Source organism: Vanellus vanellus, assembly GCF_965231255.1.
Source record: "Vanellus vanellus genome assembly, chromosome: 3".
NCBI lineage: Eukaryota > Metazoa > Chordata > Aves > Charadriiformes > Charadriidae > Vanellus > Vanellus vanellus.
The window spans coordinates 82,387,372-82,406,103 of NC_138907.1; the positions used below are offsets into that span (position 1 = coordinate 82,387,372).

Consider the following 18,732-nt stretch of genomic DNA (forward strand, 5'->3'; position numbering starts at 1 on the left):
GTAGGTATATAAAAATACAAAAATGCAGAAGCTAAAGTGGTCTGGCAGGGATAGCTGAATTATGGCTGATCATTTTAGATGTTATTTCCATGTCAGCTGAATAAGTGAAGACTTGGATACTTTGGATAGTTTTCTGTAGAATTTCTTGTGCAGTTTTTGCACAATTTGGGCCCATTTGCATGTACGGTTTCTTTAACAAAATCACAGACAAACTAATTCAGTGATGGTGCACTGTTTTTATGTTCTGCATCTTCATTATTTATTTATGCACTCAATTTCCACAATAACTGCCTTCTGCAATTCTAAGGATATACTGGTTAATGTAATCTTATGCCTGAATAAATGAAACTTTGTATCTTTAATTAAAATACTATATTGATGTGCTGTATAGAAGATACTCTTCAAAAAATGTTACATACCAGATGTACCAGATGTTTCATGTTATTGTCAAATGATACATATATACTATTTTCCTTTATATTTTCTAGTCTAATCTGTTTAGCTTTAAACATTTAATACCTTGTCGGCTGTCTATATGAACAACTGAGGAAATTGCTGGAAATGGATGCCATAAGTTACGTATATAATAAGCTATTATCCTTCAGTTAGGTAGCCTTCTAAATTATGTGGCCTTCTAAATGTCATGTGCTCTATTTCTGTGCCTTAGGCTAATTTTTGCATGTATGTTTGCATTTACATAGTAGCTTGTCAGCATATGTGTACTTAGGTTTTTGTGATGCATTTATGTAGACCAGAAGTGCCAATTTAATATCTTTCCATTAATTATTAATTCATGCGATGTTCAGCATATGCCTGTAGTCTTGCACAGCTGCACAATAATGGCATTATTGGTCATACAACTGTTTAAGGTAGAAAGTGCTCTTATTTAGAATTATTATTATTATTATGATATTGCGAGAGTACCTTGAATCATAAAAACAAAAAATCAAATCTAACTCCGAAATGAATAACTTCTCATAGCCTGAAATTATATTTAAATGAAATAATAAGTAGTTACATCTTGAACCAGTTGGCCCTCTGTGGATGACCTGTGTTAAGTTACAGATGTATGGCTTACAAGTGTGGTAAAGGCAGATTGACCAGTCTTGCAGCGTAATGCAATGAGTTTTACTAGCTCTGCACTAAAAGCTGTTTTTCAAACATGGGACTGCAGACCATTAGTGGTCTGGAAGACTGTGGGAAGTTAAGTCTGTGGATTCCTCTTGGCTTCATATTGTTCTTCAGTAAGAACTTAACGGCAAGGATAAATGATACTCCAGAAGACATGTTCAGGATTATCACTGGTCCAAAGCTTTTGAAAATTCTTGTTCTGTAGCCCTGAAATAAATGAATCTCTTTGCTTAGTTTAATGTAATAGATAGTATCAAGTAATAAACTTCGTAATTATTGTCAAAACTTATGTAAATTATTCAAAGTGTAACAAGATAACTACTCTCCACCAACAATTTTTAACAGATGTTACTGGAGAATCCAGTAGTAATATCATTAGTGGGATTTACTTTGAAATGTACAATAATATAGGATGCTGTAGAAAATAAGTTATTTTGAGGAATCCATGAGGATAGGAAATAAATATTCTTTATTAAGACACTAAGATGCATCAGGAAATTCCTTTAGACTTTCTACTTTTATTTACTTTCCAGAGTATGAAATTTCTCACATATGTAGTGCTGTGGTGGTGTTAGTTTTCTTTGTGGTTACTGAAGAGATGACTGCAGAATATGTTACATTCATATAGTCTCATGTGTTTGATCATGAGGTATTTATACTATTGTTATTTAGGAGATGATATCTTGAGAAGGGCTAAGTATATAGGATATGGGTTTACAAGGGACATTCTAATTGTTCTAGCACAGTTTACTATTGTTTGCAAACTGTTGCATTATTTAAATAATTTGTAACTTTATTAAGGTTCATGTTAAAACATTGCTTGTACTTGAAGGCATTTTTTCACTTTTCTGGTGATGTAGAAAACCTGTTGATTAGGAGGAAAATAGCTTCTGGGTAAAGCTCTGTGTTTTTAAACCAGTACCGGTAAGAAATAACCTAGAAAACCTGACTATTCTGTTCTTTAATTGTTTAGTAGGTTTATTTATGTTATTGGAGCTCACAAGACCAAAAGATATAGAGGTTGACACAGCAATTTTCTTGCTCTTTTTTATTAAGCGTTAGGCATGGGAACAGATACGAAGATTTCTCCAGTATCCTCTATGTTCCTTTCCTTCAGTAAAGCTGAATAGAGTCTGTGTATTGCTACTGGCTCCTGGGTTATTTTTTCATATTATGGATTGTGTAGATTTATATAAGTATAAACAGTTTTGGAAACATAAGAAGAGATAAAGTAGATGTGACAACTCTTATTCTGGAGTGATATTTGTCAAAAATACAATTTATGATAATGTAGAAACATACTAGTACAAAGTCAAAATACTTAATGTCAGAACAGGACAAAGGGGAATGGTTGAAACAAATTTTTGCATGATCTTGTTTTTCTAAAAAAAGATGCAGTGAAAAGCTGCTTATAATTTTGAATAATAATTGTCCTTCAAGTCCATTGGCATCTGCAAAAATGCAATTGTTAACTGCCTAATGACATATATTTGCATAGTAATAGACTAGCTATTCTTGTTTAATTTTCCATACAGGAATAGATATTGCTATTTCTATTTCTATCCTGTCAATTAAAATTCAGAATAATTTCTGCTACCTGTAGTAGTCAGTAAAGTATTGTTTGTTTGTTTTATTGAATAATTTACCCTCTACTTTTAATTTTCACTCTATTCATTTTTCCTCTGCATTTTGGCTAATGCTACAAATTGAAGATAGCGTAGATCCCATTATACTGTTCTGAAACAGGTTTCCTTTAGTGTCCAGAATCTATATTTAAGCATTGATTCCACAAATGAGCATTTGTTTCACAGGCCATCTAATGTAGTTCAAAATACAATAAAACAAGATCATAAATGCAAGTGCTTGCAATTTTTAAAGTAATTCATAATTTAGAAATTTCTAATGTAAATTAAATCAGACAAATCAATACATTAGTGGAAAGTGTCTATAACTGTTGTACAGGTATAAAGGAAGCATCATGAAGTTGCATATGGGCAAGTACTTTTTACTCAGAAGCATCCACCCATTAGTGCTGCTGCATACACACTGACTGTTCTTCAATGTAAATGTTTGGTATCATCAGTCTCCTATTTTAATTCTAGAGGCTTAATGTCAAACTTACAGGTCCAGAACAGTTTTATCCATAGCTTTGAATGGAAATCACAATGAACCCCTATATCTTTCATTTTTACATAGTGGCAGAAGTCACAATGTCATGTTTTACGTTAATATAACTGGATGCCTCTCTGAAATGCCTGTGCACTACTACATGCAACGTATGGAACAAAAAGGAGAATTTAGGGGTCTGCATCCATTTGCTGAGCTAAGATTATGTTAAGATCAGAGACATGATGTGATAGCTCACATATGAGTGCTGCAATGGGTGGAAACAGTCTCTTCAGCAAGGTCAGGCCAAGATGGCAAGAAACTTGCTTGTATGTGAGAGCACAGCAGGGATACCTGGAGCTCTGCCTAGGGATGGGATGATGAGCCAGCTGAGAGTTCAGGAGGAGGACTAGCCAGCAGACAGACATGAGCAACACTATTGTGGGAGTTTTCTACAGACCTACTGATCAGGAATAAAGTATGAGGATTTCTTCAGACAACTAGAAGCCTCATGTTCACTGTCCGTGGTCTTCCTGGGGGACTTTACCACCCCAAGTATCTGCTGAAAGGACAATACAGCAGGGCAAAAGCAATCCAGGAAGTTCCTGGAGTACATTGATGACAACTTCCTAGGTCGATGCTGTGCTGGACCTTGAACTTACAAAAAAGGTAGCGCAGGTTGGGGATGTGAATGCTGGGAGAAGCCTTGGCTGCAGTTACCATGAGATGATGGAGTTCAGGATTCTGATGGAGGAAAAAAGATAGACTACAGCCCTGAGCTTCAAAAGAGTACTTTGGACACTTCAGGGACCTGCATGGAAGAATCCTGTGGCAGGTGGTCCAGAAGAGCTGGTTGATTTTCAGGGTTCACATCTGCCAAGTTCAAGATGTGCAGGAAATCAAGCAAAAGTGGCCTAAGGTCAGCATGGATGAGAAAGAAACTCCTGACAAAACTCAAACATGAAAAGGAAGCATACAGGAGGGTAAAGTGGCGACAGGAGACCCAGGAGGAATACAAAGGCACTGTCCAAGCGTGCAGGAGTAAGGTTAGGAAAGCCAAAACCCCATCTGGAGGCAAATCTGACAAGTGGTGTTAAGGGCAACAAGAAGGGCTTCCACAAGTACAGCAGCAGCAAGAAGACGACTAGGGAAAATGATGGCTCTTTGCTGAATGGGGCAGGTAACCTGGTGACAAAGGACGTGCAGAAGATTGAGCTACTCAGTGTCCTCTTCGCCTTGGTCTTTGCTGGTAAGATTTGCCTACGGGCATCACAAGGTCCCTACGACAAATGGGAAAGAGTGGAGCAAAGAATTTTCCTTACGCTTACACTTACATAAATCTATGCAACATTATTGGAGACACCCAGACATGCTGAAGGAACTGGCTGATGTCATTGCAGAGCCACTTATGATAGTCCTTGAAAGACTACCATGATCAGCAGAAGTTCCCAAGAACTGAAGGGTAGAACATATCATCCCTATCTTCAGAAAGGACAAGAAAATCATGTCTGTAACCTGCTAGCGGGAGCTCAGTTGAGGTTATAATGTTAAAATGAAGGGGAAGGTAAGTCAGAAGGTGAGGAAGTAAATTTATCGACTTTTAGTTAAAGAAAAATTCCTTGGTCACCCCAGGCTAAGATGTCTTGTTAGATATAATCCTAAAATGTCAATTTAATAACTAACAGTAGTAAGGCCATTTTTTGTGGTGGAGTCTACTTTTCATGGGGAAAACACACCTTTTAAATCATCTCTTGCCACTTAGAAATCGGTGAGACAGTAAGTTTTCAGAATGCCTATAAATTATATGGAAACAAGAAAAAAATATGTTAAAATACCTGTATATGTATTATTGGAACTATCTGGGACTATTCCAAATACATTTCTTTTGCACCAAAGACAAAGATGTTACATACTTATGATGCCTACAAAAATTTTTTTAACTGGTAATAGTTCCACAAGTTCTGTGTTCAAAAGTCTGTGGTTAAGTGAGAAGATCTACTAAGTTTGTACTGAGAATTAGAATAGAGTTATAACAATAAAGACTGTAATAAGTCAGAGAAGACAGAGCAGGAAGTGCATCAAGAATGAGAATGTAAGAGAAATGAAAATGAAGAATATAAAGATGGTAGTATTTCAGAACGTGTGTGATAGTAGAGGCTTTTTTGTGGCTGGATTTAGAACACAAAAAGCTAAATGAAGGAAGGGCAGATAGGAAGAAAATTAAGAAAGTAGCTCCAATATAATGTCCTTATCATAGCTTTTTACATAGAATTTCATAAGCAATGTAAAAAGTAGATGGAACTGGATGATATTCATTAGGGTAGGCACATCTTAAGTAAAAAAATACATTTCCACATTAAAATAAATACAAAAATTTAAATTATAGGACAGATGTCTTTAAAAAGTAGTATTATTACAGATAGATAAATGAGCAAGTGCACATTACGATAGTAAAAATATCTTTAAACTAAATAGGAGTTATTACCTTTAAAAGCTGGTATATCTAAATAGAAATATAATTATATAAATAGCTATGTTAAATAGATTATCGTTAATTACATTCTGTAAAGGTTTTTTCAAAAATCCTAGTTTTTGTTTAAACAGGGATGATCAGAAGTAATTTATTTGAGTGAATAATTAAATCAAAACTTAGCAGAGAGCAATTAATGGTAATCTATCAAGAGTTCAAAATGTATCATATTACTGATTAGCTGATGCGGCACTATAGATTTCTTTGCTATTGTTATTAGTTAATATTTTCTGTTAAAATATTGTATGGTATTGTGTAGCTCTGTTTGTCAGCAGAGTTTGCTGAATGTTTCTCTTGAATGTACAGATGTTTTAGTGGTGACTATTGCTGACTTTTTTTCGCATTTTTGACCCCTCAAGCTTGAGTGAAAATTCCTGTAGTCTAATGCACATTATTTAATTTTACATGATGAGTAAATGCAGTCTGCTTTTAACTTGTGAAGAATTTTCTATATAAAAGGAAGGATATGTAAAATATCTCATAAGAACTAGTTTGTAGGCAGCTTAGTAATGCTTCAGTTTCCTGTAGTGTAAAAGACGATCTTAATACACATGCAGATTATATCAATATTTCTTTTAAATACAAGATGTACTGAAATTAATTAAAATAATTAGAAAATAAATTCAGGTTCTCTTATTGCCTTGGTAAGTGACACAGCCTGTTCAGCTTTTTCCATTCCCATGGTGTTTAATATGTGAAAAGACTTTAATATGCAAAGTACAAAAATCTGCTAAAATAAAAGCAAGATTTCTACATTAAACTTTTTAAGCTTTAGTATAGGTCACCTTATAAAAAAAATTATTTCATATACTTTATTGCTGTTCTTTAAGTTACTAGTTCTGGATAGTGATCTTCATAAGTTGTTGTGATATTAGCGAGAGGAAGGGGAAATCATGTTTATACCCTGTCATGCTATCGTTTAGATCTGGTAATCAAGACATTCTGATTTTGCAGTGAATATTTTTGATCAAGAGCTATTTCATTTATATTTTGCATGGAATATATTTTTCATTCTGTAAATGTCAGGGACTGGAAATTGGAACTGTATCTTGGCAGTTGGGGAGAAATCACAATGCAAGAGAGAAACAATTTGGTTATTCTTTAGAATGAGGCTAAACATTAGTGGGTTGTATGTAGTCTAGGAGATGGTGCTATTTAATGAGGTGCAAAGGATGATGGTTTTAATGTAAATAGGCACTGTCAACGCTCCTTGGGGAGAAGTTTTGAAACCTCATTAGGAACTGAATTTTGTAAAATACCTGAAGGAGGTTTCATGCTGATGTTAAGGGAGAAAATGGTTGGATAGACTGATCTGTTGATCTGCATCCCGAACTGTTCATATTCAGTAGAAGTAATACCCAAGTCAAGAACTGGATACCACATAAAAGAACATGTTTATAAGGAATTAACTGGGTGAAGCCAAACAATCTCTTGAAGCTAAAATAAAGTATATGCACTTGTCTCTAAACTACATAATTAATATTGACATTGCATTAAATAAATTCATTCTTTCCTTTTAATTTCTTTGGAAGATGTGATGCAAAGTGGGTGGCAAAACCTAGGCCTTCTGTCCTCGAGGAGAGTTGTTAAGTAAAACAGAGATGCTGAAGTCAAGCATTCAAGTTGCCAGCACTCTAATGATGGAAAGATACCTGAAAGAGTCAGTGTGCTTCCCCAAAAAGATGAATGCACCATTTTGGAGTTATCATAGAGAAAGTTAGTTTGAAAGACACGTTTTCCAGTGGGTAGAAGTTAGCACTAGCAACTTTACTGTCCAAGGCAGAAGAAATGTGTTTAAACGGATTTCAAGTACCTGATGATAAATTTTCATCAATCATTTCAGACATTTTTATTACGTGTATATGTGGTGTGTTTTTTTTTTTTTCTTTCTCCTCTAAGTGAAAATGTAGGTCCTACTAGTGTCTAGTTACATATCTCTGATAACAGAAAAGTACTAGTTCTCATAGGTATTTTAAATAGTTGCACAGTTTTCAGTGCTTTGGTGATGCACTAACATTTCAGAAGGATTACAGCCTGGAAAATGTAACACCTGAGGAATGCAAGCACTTCCTGTTGTGAATTTTAAACAGTCTTTGGTGAAAGTGTTTGATTTGTTTCATACTTTAAGAAAATTCTGGGGAGGTAACCTAGCTGTAGACATTTGCTTTCTCCTTTCTTGTATATTTTTTATCATTTAAAAGCTTTGGTTTCAGGAGAGCAGCAGCAGACACTTTCAGCACTAGGGCTACGTACACCAGAGCTAGCTTTGAACTGCAGAGTGCAGATCTAATTACACAGCTTGTAGCTGTGGAACCACTTCTCTCTATTCTAAATTACTTTTCCTAACTTATTTGCATAATTTAATGCACAGAGATTTTGCCACTGAAATATAATATTTTCTGAAGCAGGTAGGACAGGCTAAATTAAGCCTCTTAAGACTGTATTGCTGTCTTATAATGTATTTGGTAAATGCTTACCAACTTCACTGGGGGAGAAGCATTCAACAAGGTGTTATGTGTCAGTTTTTAGCTGGGACTGGTTCTTTACAACCATATTTGGTGATGTACAGAGATTACAAGTAAAGATTAACCTTAAGATTGGGCACCTCTAAGCAGCCAATAAAGCAGTCTAGTTTTTTTAAATCAGACTTGTTGTCTGTCTGCCTCTCCCTGAAAGTTCTTTTTATTGTCAGCAATTTTTGCAATCATTTTAAATTTTAAAATTCTGTCAGGTGTTTATATCCGATGATGAAATACATAAAAGTCAATGAATTCAAGTGTGCATTATTAGTTTGAAAACAGTGGGAAGTAAATTTCATAAAGAAAACATGCTACACCTGAAAATTAGCTATCTTTCTATAAGAACTGTAGAAGGACTTCTGGGTAGAGGACAGTTATAAAATGCTTATTTCTTAGTTATTGTTTGCATAATAAGGTCTTACCTCTTTCTGAATGAATAATTGCTATGATATCAGACATTGTCATACAATGGTTCTGTAAGAAGAAGCAGCAGCAGCCATATAAAAAGTGCTAAAAGACTATCAAATGTATTCTTTGACCAGTGAATAGTCTGAGAGTTTTTATGCATTGGACCCTTTTTTCTTTCAGTTCATTTGGTGGAAGAGATTTACTACGTTAAAGAAGTAGTTCTGTGTCAGGACACATCTTCATTCCAGAAGATTAGAATTGTGTGATGGATATAATAGAGAATAATAGAAAAAGAAGATATGGTCTGTAATGTAGGAAAAAGAAGCCCTTCGCTAAAAATGTAGATTCTTGTCTGCATTTTACAGTTTATGTCTGATGTTACAGAAGCTGAAGCTGCTGAAATAAAAATCTTCAGAAGTATGTACTAATCAGAACTTCTAAATTTTGAGAATTATGATATAGGAAGCATTGATCTGATGATTAAGAGTATTGGGTGCTCATGGCTTCAATGGAGTTAATAGGAGCTCTACTTTGAGTTTATTAAGTCATATATAGTAAGCAGTATGATCTCGCATCTTAAGTTTTACACTGAATACGCTTAACCTTAGTTTCACTTGCAAGATGGGAATATGGGGAAACAATGTTGTATACATTTTTCACTGGTGTTATGTAGTCCTGACTTCTTGTAATGATTAACCTCACAACAAATCCCATTATAGAATTGTTAATTCTTGAGAGTAGGGTTTGATCAGACTATGCTAGATAAAACAAGGTAAAAACTAGATCTTGATTCATTAATTGAGTGTTGGCTGTTTCACATACAAAATGTGGCAGGTAATGTTTTGATGTAACTTTTACTTGGAGGGTGGCGGAGCACTGGCACAGGCTGCCCAGAGAGGTTGTGGAGTCTCCTCCTCTGGAGACATTCAAAACCTGCCTGGATGCCGTCCTGTGCAACCTGCTGTGGGTGACCCTGCTCTGGCAGGGGGGTTGGACTAGATGATCTCCAGAGGTCCCTTCCAACCCTGACCATTCTGTGATTCTGTACGAAGGGAGATTAAATACAGGCTGTGTTTGTTAAAGACTGGCTTCCCAATTTAGCACCATCCTATTTTCTACATATTTTGCCTGGTAGCCCAGCCAGCTCCTTCGGGTCAAGGTCAGCAATTCCAGGGTTGATTTTTTTGATTTCTCCCGCCTTATCTACCATTCCTAATGGTGCACTTGAAACATCTTCCAGTCCCCTGGCAGAGAAACAGGCTGCTTGGTTTTTGATTCTTGTGGAAAAAACAGCATGGAATTGCACTTGTCCTTTTTAGTTTCATCTGCGTGTAGGCAGAAGCTTTTAGCTCAGTTTCATCCCAAGAAAGAGACTGGGTCACATCTGCTTTCAAGGAGATGTAGAATTAAGGGCAGGGAAGAAGCCTGAAAAATAACAACAAATTTTCTTCTAAGTCTTCAAAATAATATTTCCTTATCTTTTTTGGGGTTGCTTATCGTTGTCTTAGTAGCACCAGGACATCAAAGTGACAGTTGACTTCAGAGGGTCAGTTCCTAAAGGCTCTCTCTGCCTGATTATGACTGGACCTAAGAGGGATTTTCCTCACAGTTACAGTTTCAGGAATGGGCTCTATACAAGCATTGCTGTTGCTGTTCATTTATATAATAATTTAAAGGAAGATTCTTCAATTAAGGGCTTATTGTCTACTATCATCTTTTCTGTGACTAGTATTCTGTGCTCTACTTTGTGTAACCGTAGTGACTTACAGTCTTACCCATTCTCATTTTCCAGTACAACTTTATTACGCCTTTTTTTAAATAAGTGTAGGCCACCGAACCTTTACACCTACTTTTTTTCTTTTTACTGTAGCTTGTTTAGTTTGAAGTTATCTCCGAATATGACTCTTCCTCCGTATCTTGTTTAAACAAGCCATAAAGAATTATACCCTGGTTAATTAAAAGGTTTATGGGATATAGATACACACTTGTGTGCAGATTTCCTTGCTATTTTATTTGACTGGTTTTATTAGTTCCTTTCAAACTTTAAAAGCCTTCCTGCTTGCAGCTGCTCTCTTAGCTTTGTCTTTCTAGCCATATAACTCCCACCCACTCCAAAAAATTCAGTCGGGCCACACTTCATTTAGTCTCTGATTAGGAATTTTTAAAAGGTCAGGAGAACCAGTAGATATTTATCAATATTATGTCAAAGCATGTGGAAATACATTAGTCTAATATATTTGAACTTAATTAATATTAATGCTGTGTAAACACTATTCTCAAAGTTGCCATTTTAGTGTAAGATATAGGTAGTGGTTTCAAAATTAATGCAAGACTGAAATAAAATAAAATCTGAAAGATTAAAATACAAATGTAAACCAAATCAACAAACCTATTTTGTGGTTAAATCATAAAACACCTTAGTGCCTTTTTTTTTCTTTTTTTTCCTCAGTTTCTCAACTTTCAAAAATTAGCAATTTTCAAAAGATTAATTTTTAATCTCTTCAGCAAAGAATCACATGTTAATATGGTCCATTTAAAAAGGAAATAAATTAGTAAACTATAAAATCAAGTTGATTTTAATTGCAAAGGGTTTTTTGCAGTGAAACCTGTTGACACAGAGTTTATAATAAGTGAGAATTCACTGAAGAAGACATAGTGGATCTGATAATAAAAGGAAATTGCTCTTTTGAGTAGTTATGTATTTTTATTCAGGCTTTCTATACAAAAAATTACAAAACGGTCAATAGATAAGTAATCCTTAAACAATTAATGAAGGCAGAAGGGACACACTGTACTTTAGTTATATTGTGGTCCTCTTATTTTTTGATGAAATTTTAAAAAAATTTTGCCAGTATGTTGTTTTTAAGTTAGAGAAAATTTGTATGTTACTAACTGTGACACGTATCTGAGAATATTTCTACTTAGATGAAAGCTAATAATTGTAGGAGTCACAGTGTTACTACATTGATGATGGAAAGATGTATCAAATTAGCTAAAACAGGTAAGGAGTAATTGCTACCAGTAAGCAAATAGTTATTTACACATTGTTTCGCTTTTTATCGCCCCTCTGTATTGTCACCTTAATTGATTTGCTTGTTTCTAATTATAAATTTATAATTTATATAAATGCACAACTATTATGTCTACTTTTATATAAAATTGTATGTACATTATACATTTATAATTAAATTATGAATTTCCAAATTAAGAACTGAGGCAGTAACTTGTTTAATTATACACTAAATATCGCTACTTTCTTACTGTTTCAGTTAAAGTAATTTAATTATACACTGCAGGTTTACAAGGGTGATGGTGCCAAAAGGCCAAAATTAAACCCGCAACTCTCTGGAATTTGACTTGCCAATCTTAAAATTCAACTGAAACTACCTTAAACCTGAACTGTAACTCCATGGTTACATTTTTAATTAAAATTACATGGACTTGCAAAACAGCATTTGGCATTTACTCAAGAGCCAAGCACTCAAACTTTTCCGTATGGGTTTTAAGAACACAGAAATTGTCATACTTGATCAAAGTGAAGAGTTGTCTGACCAAGTACATGGGGTCGATTTAAGCAAACCCTGGGCAATGCAAAGTGCTTAGGGGAACGATACAGAGTCTTTTACATAGCATGTGGAACTGTGTCTCCCAGCAGTATGTGGTTAACAGACATTCAAAACTGTTATTAAACTGGAATTTAGTGGTATTTAATCACTTTCCCCTTTCTATACCAGTTGGGGGGCTTACTGCTATGATTCATCTTAAATGTGCCTTGCAGTGAATCTTAATATCAGCTTAAATTGCTTCATATACATATCTAAAGGAATAAGTATTAACATCTCATTTCTGTCTCTTAGTTCAGATACCATATGTGATGGTAATAAGTATAATCAAGTGAGAGTGGAGTTGGTTGGATGATACCCAACAGTATTTCCAAAGCCTACTGCAGACATGGGTACAAATAAGTTTTGATTAGCACTCAACTCTTAGTTGGTATTTTCAGGGAAATGTCCATGGTGTTTCTAAGGTATCTCACTGAGTGATAGTATGTGGTTGAAAACCCATAATCATATCTGTTAGTTTAAAATTTGTATCCCTGTTGTGTTTTGCATTTGTTGGTACTTAATTTCATTCTTCTCTTTGATTGTTCAGGTGTTTGGGACTGCAATATTCTCCTGAGGTTCTCTATAGTCGGTTTTTGTTTCAGCTGTCTTGCATAGGGAAGTCGTACCATCAGGAAACTTAACACCTCGCTGTTTGCTTTGCAGATCATTTAGGATGTGTGAAATAACGCAAATCTTTACATCAATGGTAATCTCCCTATTTTGTGAAAATGAACTATTTATTGCCAACAATGTTTCCGTATCTTTTAAAGACTAAAGAACTAAAAAAGACAACTTTCTCAAAATCGCTTTGAAAATACTAAATGCAATACAGGGAGGATCACCCTTTTATTTCCCTAAAGCAACATTAGTTTTCGTCAGTATGTCATGTAATAACTATTTTTTTTTCATTCCTAGAGGGAGTATTTTGTAATTAAAGTGTTTTCATTTTTTTATTTAGACTTTTGTTATGTCTCTTCAGCACTGTTTCTTTCTATCTTAAGGTGATGGTGTTTGTTCATGCTAGAAACGCCACGGTACGAACTGCTATGGGTCTCCGAGAAAAAGCAAAAAACAATGGTCATATTTGTCACTTTTTGTCACCCCAAGGATCGGATTACGGACAAGCTGAAAAACAGGTAAGTGAATAATTTACTTTGGTAGTCTTTGCAGTCCTAGAACTGATATTTTTACAGGACAGTCTGAGATGGGAATAGATGAAGAATTTTTGAGCTTCTAGGAAGATATATTTTGCTCTGAAGGGATGTGTGGAATTGCTGAATTGAATAGAGGAAAGAAAAGAGCAATGGTGAAGGAAGATAAAAAGTGCTGTTGCTTCTAGTCTTTTAAACAAAAGCTGGTATTAGGTTCCGTTTTATGCAACTTATACTACTTCACAGTAGTCTTCATGTAATCTGCATTTCAGGAAGTCCCTAAACCACCAATTGCCACAATTTGGGAGTGTACGTATCTCCTGTTTTGTGCACTCTTGCCCAAAGCATCTGCTACTGTCCACTCTTTAAGACAAAAAACTGTCTTAAAGTTAGTCTGAGCTAGCCTGTAAATTTACCACCTTTCCAAAACCATCTGACTTTCCTCATGAATCAACTAATGGTGGGCAATCAAAAAGTAATCCGTTTGAGACTCAAAAGTAGGAAAGCCATTTGAGTCACACAAGGGTTTGCCCCCTTTAATCTGGTCTTGTTTAAAAATATGCATGTGGATCATAAATTACTAGTATTTTGAGCAGTGGCCAAGCACTTCCCAGCTGTAACTGTGTACATTTTTACGCATTCTGACAGTTCTGTGTATGAATTGTGTTAGTTGACCTTCCAAATTTTTCTAATATATAACGTATAGAAGTAACTTGGTCTGCAACGACTTCTTTTCATCTATGCAAGCAATATGCCAGTACTTCTGCTGAGAGAAGATTTCCAAAACAATTCTTAATTCAGTGTTATATGTGACATTTACATTTGGTGATATTAATTGAGATCTCAAGATTAGTGTGTCTTGTTAATATTCCTTGAAAAATAATGTTCCTTCTCTATCCCCAGTGAAATAGCAGAACATAGAGGAGATACTTATTCACTGTAGAAAGTTTAATGTATGTATAAGATCCTTTCTCTCACTGGCAAATGTCTTGATAAACTCTTAAATATTTTGGGCCCCAGTGAATTAGGAATCTTGTGAGGGTTTTGGATTCCATGGCTGTCTTTAGGTGTAATAAATATGTTATCTTACTTTATACCTCTGAAGAAAATGTGAAGGGATTCATTCAGACTTACCAATTATGAATGGAGCACAGATGTTAGAGCTGGTAAATTCAAATTTCTGAAATGTAGAGAAAATTCTATTTTAGAGAAGATTTTTTAAAATCAGTATCAAGTATGTTCTTTCTGTTGATGTTTCTGAGAGCTATGATAAATATTTTTAAATTATGCTAAGTTATAAATTGATGTCCTTATATTTCATAAAACAAAGAGGGGGGATTTTTAAAGCCCCTCTTTTTCTAGTGGATGTTAGTATCTGCTTCATTATAAAAATAACATCAAACCTGAATCTGGAGAACTCATGTTTCTACTGTAAAACTGGTAAAATTAATGCTGAACTTTTTGTCAATAGATTTCTTAAAACAAAACCTGAAACTCTTAGTTTATTAAAAATAATATTAATTTTTAATGTTAATACAGAAAAAATATTTTAAGCTACAGAAAGTATCAGTGCTTATTTAGACACTCAAAATTATTGCTAAAGGCGTTAGGAAAAATGATGTGCTTATTTCAGCAGTGCCTATTATGTGAGGTATCTGTCAAAAATTATTTGTTCAACTCACTCTGTATTTTGCTGAAAACTGCTGCTCTATGTTTAGTTCTTCTCTTCATTCTGGGATTAAATTAATTAGAAAGCATATTCTTGTGTTAATGGGAACCACAGCAATGTCACAGAGAAAATAAAAGTTCTAAACCTATTTGGAAAACAAGTTATTACTCCCTGTTCTTGGATTGGATTGTGATTTAAGGTAGCATTTATAGTGCAAATTAAGAGAGTGGTAGATAAGATAGCCTGTAAGTTGGTTGACTGCATATCTGAAATAACTTCGTTCTCTAAGGGTATTTATGCATCACACTGAAATCTAGGGAATATTAAGTAAAATAGCAAATTTCCCTGCTCTTTCTTCTGTCCCCTACACCTCTGCCCCAGCACACATACATTTGTTATGAATCCCAGCATCTGTTCAAAATCAAATTTTGAATTGTTTGAGGATTGTAGTTCCAAATGTTGATCTGTGTGAAAGATTGTAAAAAAGCTGACTTTGCTTAGAAGATACTTACAGAAGTTTTCTAACTTTTGGAATAAAGCAAACTGGCTGTCTTTGTAATTAAAAGCAAATGAATTCTTCTCTTGTATTTCATGGGAATATTTGTTCCTTTTGACTACTTTCTGCTTTATTACAATAGCAAAAATGCTTCTTTTGCCCAGAAGGTTTAGGGACTTGTGTGTTATAAAATGTAATTGAAGAAGCATGAGTGGTATTGTGAAGAACCATTTCACTACTATAGTACAGCCAGGGACTATAGTTCTCACTATACTACCTCAGAATCCTAGGAAGATAAACTAATAAATAATAATTCAAATAACTGAAAGATTCCCAACAAAATTCCACTAAATTAAATAATTATTTTGACGCTCGGTAAATTTCACTGGGAATTCCCTGAAACTGTCACCACAAGAAGTGTGGTCATTGTATGAAAGATATGATTATTCTCCATCAGAAATGCCTCAATCTTTTATTTCAATATTTTAATTTTTTTTAAATGTAATGAGTAGACATTACGACAAGAAGTCTTTAAACATAGAATAGTATGAAGCATGTACCAGTGTTGACTGTTGTTTTTTTTTTCTTAAGATGTCAGTGTCTTTTACGTTAAGTAATGTCAGATTTGTGATACTAATGAGGAGAGATTCTCTCTTGATTTATTTTTCAATTATGAAAAGTGCATTTGAAATCAGGATTTTTTTTTAATAAACTCATTGTCTATTCCTTAAAGTAGTTGTCTTACCATCTTTAGATCATATATGCTACCTGCCAAAATAATGCATTCGATCAGCTGTCTGTTCCCAGTAACCCTTTTCCATGAAGATGTGAACTTTTGGTTGCCAGAAGTTGCCCTGCCAGGGTGTCCTGATTTTGGCTAGCATCTTTCCTGGCTGCTCTTCAGCTTGAGCAGGAAATCCTGGAGTCATAGTTCTCTAAAAGGCATTTTAAAAGGTGTACTACTCTACACTGCATCAAAAGGAAGAATCAAGTGTGATTATAGCCTTTCTCACTGCTTCAGAAAGTAATGTGTAATATGAATGTGTTTTGATGTGATATAATACTTAACTACTTGTGGATATAGCAGACAGATTACATCTCTGATGTAATACATCTTATACACCATATTGGAAAGAACAGACAGGGAAGAGGAAGAGAGGGAGTTGTGCTTTCTGTCAGTTAGATCTTTGCCTGCGCGGAGCTCCACAGTGAAACCGGAGATGTGCAGCTCCTGTCTGGTTCAAGACTGGAGCAGGAAGGAACAGGCAGGGATGTTGTGGTTCAGGTCTGTTATGGACCGTCTGTTCGCGGGGAGGTAGTGGATGTGACTTACTAGGACCTACTGACAGAAGTGCTGCTGCTGGCAGGCCTTCATTTTCATGGGAGATTTCCACCATCTTCTGGGATGGTGACATTATTCAGGCAACCCAGGAAGTTCATAGGCGGTGTTTAGAGACAGCTTTTTCATCCAACCAGGCCCCTACTTGGCTTGCTGCTCAAGCAGGGAGGAACCGGAGGCATGAATAGAAAGTTTGGATGCAGTGATTAAGCTCAATATTCAGAGGAAGGCTGTGAGGATAAACAGCAAGAGTTAGGACTGTGGTCTTTAGGACAGCAGTAGAAAAATCTCTCGGCTTTTACACTGAAGAAATGGCTTAAATAGGGAGGAGTTAATTTTCACTTTAAGCAGTGATGACTTAACATCATGATGCAAGAAGTGGAAAAAAAAATTGGGAAAAGAGAGAGGTAATGAAAATGAATATTGAAGTTGTAAGCTTAGCTTTAAATGCTGTCAATAGAAAATGTGAATAAAATATTGTCACTATATATGTTCATGTGAAATATAACTGTTATTCTAAGTAAATTCCCAAGGGAATTTGAATTCTTATGTGGGGAAACTACAAAGGAACTCGAAGCATGGAAGTGCAATGTGAGGAATTATGGAATCCTTCCCAATAGAAGGTTCTTAAGAATTAGTACCTAGGAAGAGAGCAAAAGATGAGGCCAAGTGCAATTACAAATGAAGCTGATGATGATTGTCCTAGAAAGCAAGACCTAGAACTATGACTTTTAGTAACAACAAATTCAGAACCTGGGACTGATGAGAAGGGCAAAGTGTGAAGACTATAGCAATGAATGAGAGAGAACTATGTTCTCCAGCGCAATTCACATAATGTTCTCGTGGCTGCCCTGAAGTCTTACAATGACTATCAAGAGGCAGTATAATTCATTGCGTTCTTCCAGTGATCAGTACATGTGATACGCACATTTTACATTAATGCAAATTCACATTATTTTATTTCTTATGCATGTAAATATGACCTAGATCTTGGGGGAAAATGTAATTGTTATTATTATTATTGTTGTTATTATTACACAAATTATATGCTCCGATGTACTTAAGGGCTTCTTCATTGACGCTCTTAAATAAATCAGTAATAGGAATAGAAATAGAGGGAAGGCCTGGTCATACTGAAGTCTGTGACAAAATACCACCGATAACTTTCCCGTTTGTCCTCTTACATGATGCATTCAACAAAGTTAAATTATTTTACTTACCTTCATTGGTTCTGTCTCTGTTACCTGATAAATATTATCTGCAAAAGGAGTTTTTAAGATAAAAAGGACATCTAATACTTGTTCTCTGTTCATAGGAAACTTGTTGCTGTTTAAAATAATAATGCACATCATGTATTGAAATGATTAGGTCGCAGCATATATCTTTGAGGTGTATTTTTACTTATATACAGTTATCACAGTAAGGATAATCAAATAAGATATATACTCTGCCAAGGCAGCAGCTCTGAGTAATATGCTAGCAACATTTTGCTGAGCAATTAAGGTCAACATATTAAGACTTATGAGGACCCCAAAGATTTCGGTGATTAGAGCATGTGTGGTGTTGTTGTTAAAACCATTACTGTTCAGTCTAAATTTTCTTTTTCTTTCTTAGCACTAAATATTTCTAACAAAAGTGACTATAGTAAGAGCAGTAAAGTAAGTGCATTTTATCAAAGGGTTTTATAATCACGTTTTGTCATAGGAATTTTCTGCACTAAAATTTCTAAAGATTTCAAAGTGTAACAGATAAAAGAAACGAGGCATAGTGAAGTCAAG

The 18,732-nt window shown here is 34.9% G+C and overlaps 1 protein-coding gene across 1 annotated transcript in view; it reads left to right on the forward strand.

Moving 5' to 3' along the window:
- Positions 1-18,732, forward strand: part of ASCC3 (activating signal cointegrator 1 complex subunit 3) — a 290,851-nt gene that overhangs the window by 136,600 nt on the left and 135,519 nt on the right. Inside the window, exon 14 of the mRNA XM_082481072.1 lies at positions 13,301-13,435. Within this exon, the coding sequence (XP_082337198.1) occupies positions 13,301-13,435 (135 nt within the window). The remainder of the gene's footprint in view (positions 1-13,300; positions 13,436-18,732) is intronic.